Raw genomic sequence first — 4,737 nt, forward strand, 5'->3', positions numbered from 1 at the left:
GCGTAAAGATGTCTGTCTGGCTGATCACGTGTTTGCGTTTGGTAAACTGCTTACATGCAGCGTGGAGACCCTCCTCTCGACATGCAGGCCTTGGTTGGATCATTGATGATCTGGTGTCTTCTACATCCTATACAGCGACCTCTCTCTCTGTAGAGTCGCCCCTAATGGTGGAATCCTTGGCCGTAGTTGCGGCCATAACCTCTGCTCTCTCTCGTGGTCTTGACTCCATCACCATCTTCTCAGATTCACAAGTTCTGGTCAACACAATCAATAGAAAAGAGATGAAATTGGAGATCTTTAACACGCTCATAGACATTAACTATCTATCTACCTTATTTACTTCTCTTGCGTTTTGTTTTATTCCTAGAACCTCAAACTCTTCTGCAGACTCATTGGTAAAACATGCCTTATGGGCCTTGAACCCTTTTTAAATTTTAACTAATGAAATCAGTGATTGAACAAAAAAAAAAAAACTGCTTACATATTTCATCTTTTTGTTGAACATGAGAAAGAGAAAAGCAGAGTAAATACTGATACAGTTCATTATCAACACACCTTTACTAGGAGATCTCTTTCAATAATATCGTCTAATACAGTGTATTATCTTTTGTTATGCATAAACTTATTTATACAAAAGTTTTGGTTTAGTAGATAATTAGTACGTTGGCTTGAGCTTCATCAAAGATATACAAAGAAACTAAAGAAACTGGTTCTTTAGTAATAAAGAGAACCTTGCCACCAGTTCCCTCTTGAAACATCTTGTGAGTTCTGTCCATTAGCATCGTTTTCCTGGCTTCTTGGACCCTCGTTTTTAACCTGAATAATGGTTTCTTTGATCAGCCAAGTCCTTGTTTTTTTTTTGCTTTGGAAGTGATTTGCAAAATATACATAAGTTAACTAAGAAGACTCACTGTAGGGTAACTTTGGTTGGTGGTGGATCGAGGGTATACGTCTTGACCACCGTAGTAAAGAGAAGAGCTTAGATTGCATGGCTCAACTCTGTCTTGTACATTTGAAGATTCTCTACGTTGAGCTGTGTAAGAAAAACATATTCATTAGAAATCAAAGCCGTTCTTTGAGCATAAGTGAGAAAAGAAGAAGGAAGTTTTTTTTCTCACTGACCTTGTGAGCCATGTTTGGAGCTTTGACCATCTCTTGTAACGCCCTGAGAAATCAAATCAAGAAACCGAAGTTTAACCCTCAAGAATCATTCCGATTACCCAAGACACAAAACTGGAAGAAAAGGAAGGTAATATAACCTTGGAGGGATGAGGGAAAATGGAGGAGAAGATTCCAGAGGAAGAAGATGGCGGCGACGGATCTCTGGAGCCGAAGAGTTCGGTGGTTAAAGAAGAAGAAGTTGATGATGCAATTCGTCCTTTACCTTCCATTAATAATTGTCAAAGCTTACACTCTACTCACTTTGAAACAGATTATCTTTCTGATTCTTGCTATGCAAGAGAACTAGAATGAATAAGACAGTTGTGTGTGATTACAATAAGATCTCAATGGGGCTATATATACATAATGCTGCAAGGTGTTTGGTTAGGGAGATAGTGGAGCCATCATGACCATGATCATGAACAGTATGCATGAAGAAAAAAGTACCTTATTATGGTATGTTTTCTCTTTTTTTTTTTTGACAAATGTTTTCCCATTTTGATGCTGAAAAGACTTGCTTCTTTTCCTATTTCTCGTTATAAATTATTTCAATTTTATTTTCCTTGTTAGAGAAATTTAGAAGCTTCGCTCTCTTTTCTTCTTGCCACTGCTTTTTTTTTTAAGTTGTAACGATTTATTTTAGATTTTCGTCTAATGTTTGTTTGTTTGTTGTAAGCCTATTGACAAATTTGGATTCTTTATCTCTTCCGGATAAAGACACGAACAGTTAGATTCTTCAAAGACTTCAGTGTTCAATGTTTATCTTGTATTAACCAAAAGAGATATATTTTCCCAAAAAAACAAACAAAAGAGATCTCTTATAGAGGATAAGTCCGGCACCGGATCTGATGTCGGACCACTGGTATGTAGCCACGTGGCATTCCGAGGATAAGTTGCCGCCCCTTCTTGTTCACATTGGGCCAAAGTTGAAAAGAAAACAAAAGATGAATTTGAGCTTCTTTAAATCTCACGCATGTTGTTCATATATATGATCTGTTATATACTTAAATCTAAAATAGCTGCCATTTTGAAAAAATAAGTAGGAGAACAATAGAGTTATATATGACTTTGATATATATCGTTATATGTATATTAATTATTTATTTTTAAAAATAACATTTGATCAAAGAAGATGAGGTTCACAAAAATTATCCACTTCATGAAGTGTATTCGTTTTCTGCTTCTTTATTTTGAAGGCTCACTAATTAATCATTACTTCTCTAAAAATATAATGGAAAAATATTATTTTCGAAGAAAAAGATACAAACCCAACTCCCCAATGAAAAGTCCAGCCTACAACAGATATTTTTTGAATTTTCATACGAATGTATCCACATTTCGTGGTGTAATTTAGTTTTCACGGTGGGAGAATCGACTCCGAAATGTTTTGCATCCAAAACTCATCTATTATAACTGAATCACAAGACCTACTCTATAATGGAAAATATGTAGGAAGTTTTAAACTTTTTAAATTTCAATGTTCATTGGTAGATCACAAAGTCTGGTTGACAAAAAAAACCCATAAAGCTTATGACAGAACAAAACTTCGGATTTTTAAAATAAGAGATATAAATTAGTTGAATATAGTTTAAGAGCAATTTGGTAACCTTCCATAAAATTTGTTTTGTAGTATTTTTGAACTTAAAAAAGTTATGATAGTTCTGCAAAAACATAATAAATAATGTCTTATATGTAGATATTATTAAGTGATAAATGACACAAATATATATGAGTTAGAATACTTAAGATATATAAATCATGAAAAACAGGGAAAATAGTGTGAAAAAAGAATGATCTGGCTACTTTCTGAAAATATATAAATGGATGTCTTACTCGCAAAGTATCACACAAAGAAAGAAAAAATGTATCACGTGATGATGGGTACACGTTGTCTACACGTAGTTAGAAAGAGAGATTCGGTTCCGGAGAATAGTACTCATAACGATATCTCATCCCGTAAAATCAGGTTTCAAATGTCAGAGAAAACGGTTTATTAAATAATTATACAGACAACGGAAAAGAGATTTACAAGGGATTTTCAACATGGTACAAATAAATCTGATCAAGAATAGATCTTCATATGATGGTCAGATGATGTAGTTAGGCGTAAATCTTCATAAAGTAGATATTATTGTCGGTTGTCGAATTGTCTATGTAATCTTTCGTATAATTATAATATCATAATAAATCAGCGTTAAAAAAACGATATCTCATCTGTTACAAAAAAAAAAAAAACGATATCTCATCCTATGCTATAATTATCTCAGATTGGACACCAGAAATTCTAGCTGTCTTAACAAATTGACACACATATGGCGGTCCTTTTGCGAATATTTCAAAAGCATCATAAAATACCAATATTTATGGAAATATTACACATACATATATTTACTCAAATATTCGTACATTTGTCAATTTATACACTCGTAGAGTAAAAGCATGTAAAGACTAAGAACGGTTGTCAATTTATAGGGACCAGTGTTGAGCCATTTTGAGAGAATTATCCCTGGACCTTGTCAAACCAAATTGAGAGGTATGATGGTGTAGACCTTTGATTTGCAGAAGTCAATGCCGTTGAGTGATTGTCTTCCTTGTCTAGAGCATAAAGCTTTATCACATCTTCATTATAATCTATTTGTATAATAAATATTCGAGTTAGATATTGGATCGATGAAAGATACTAAAGTTTGATGCTTGATTGAGATTATTCATTAAGCGTTAAATATAGTACTATTTTTGTCAATAGGTTGAAGAAGATTTGAACAAAAAAGGTTGAAGAAGAAGAAGGAGACGTATCTTTTGTTTGGTAATAAAAGGAATGATATCTAAATGAATAGATTGGAAAATATTCTCTTAACTCTAATATGAAGATTTGTTTGACAACTTTATTGTGTATATTATACGCCGCCAATTGTTAAACATGTTTATTTCATTTTATTCGAGAACAAGAATTTGTCAAATACTCTTTTTATACCTTCCTAGCATCTTCGTTTGAGTTTTATGAGATTTTTGGGCACTGATAGTATTTAACTGATAATCTAATGATCTATATATAAGATAAGGTAGGTATTTGATAATTAATTAGCTGAAACTGTTAATTGGATTTGGAGCCAAATCATAAAAAATGAATTCACATGTAAGCGAATTCGAGCCGTATAATGTCTAAAAAATTTGGTGACCTAATTTTTGCTTAGCCTTATTCATCTCTGGTTATCAAGTTGTCTTTTATCCCAAATCAGGATTATTAATAAACGTTTCTGTGATAGAAAATAATAGACTGTAGACTGGAAATCTACAGTCTCTTGAGATCTTATATTCAAGATACTTTTTCTTCGAGTTTGTCACGGTAGTAAAAGGGTTTCTATCTTTGATCGAATAAAAGCTTATTATTTTATCTACAGTTATAGACTTTAGAGTCCAAGATGTGAGTTATTCATAAAAGAGAGTCTTTTGATCAGAAAAAAAAAGAGAATCTTTTGATCAGAAAAAAAAAGAGAGTCCAAGATGTGAGTTGTTTCATAAAAAGAGAGTCCAAGATGTGCGCGTATATATCGTATTTTATTAGAAAGATGATAA

The 4,737-nt window shown here is 32.9% G+C and overlaps 1 protein-coding gene across 2 annotated transcripts; it reads right to left on the bottom strand.

Annotated features, from left to right (window-relative positions):
* Window positions 1-6: 6 nt before the first annotated feature.
* Window positions 7-1,676, bottom strand: LOC108847400 (uncharacterized). 2 transcript variants are annotated; one of them, XM_057001414.1, is made up of 5 exons: window positions 1,260-1,676; window positions 1,123-1,165; window positions 912-1,033; window positions 732-816; window positions 7-254 (listed from the first exon to the last, which is right to left on the bottom strand). In XM_057001414.1, the coding sequence occupies exons 1-5, from the start codon at window positions 1,389-1,391 to the stop codon at window positions 229-231; spliced, it is 408 nt and encodes a 135-aa protein (XP_056857394.1). In that variant the 5' UTR covers window positions 1,392-1,676; the 3' UTR covers window positions 7-228. The 2 variants fall into 2 exon arrangements, with proteins under 2 accessions (XP_056857394.1, XP_018476131.2); XM_018620629.2 differs by lacking the exon at window positions 7-254 and having other exon boundaries at window positions 518-816; window positions 1,260-1,669.
* Between the last annotated feature and the right edge of the window lie 3,061 nt (window positions 1,677-4,737).

This window comes from Raphanus sativus, unplaced genomic scaffold, assembly GCF_000801105.2.
Source record: "Raphanus sativus cultivar WK10039 unplaced genomic scaffold, ASM80110v3 Scaffold3601, whole genome shotgun sequence".
NCBI lineage: Eukaryota > Viridiplantae > Streptophyta > Magnoliopsida > Brassicales > Brassicaceae > Raphanus > Raphanus sativus.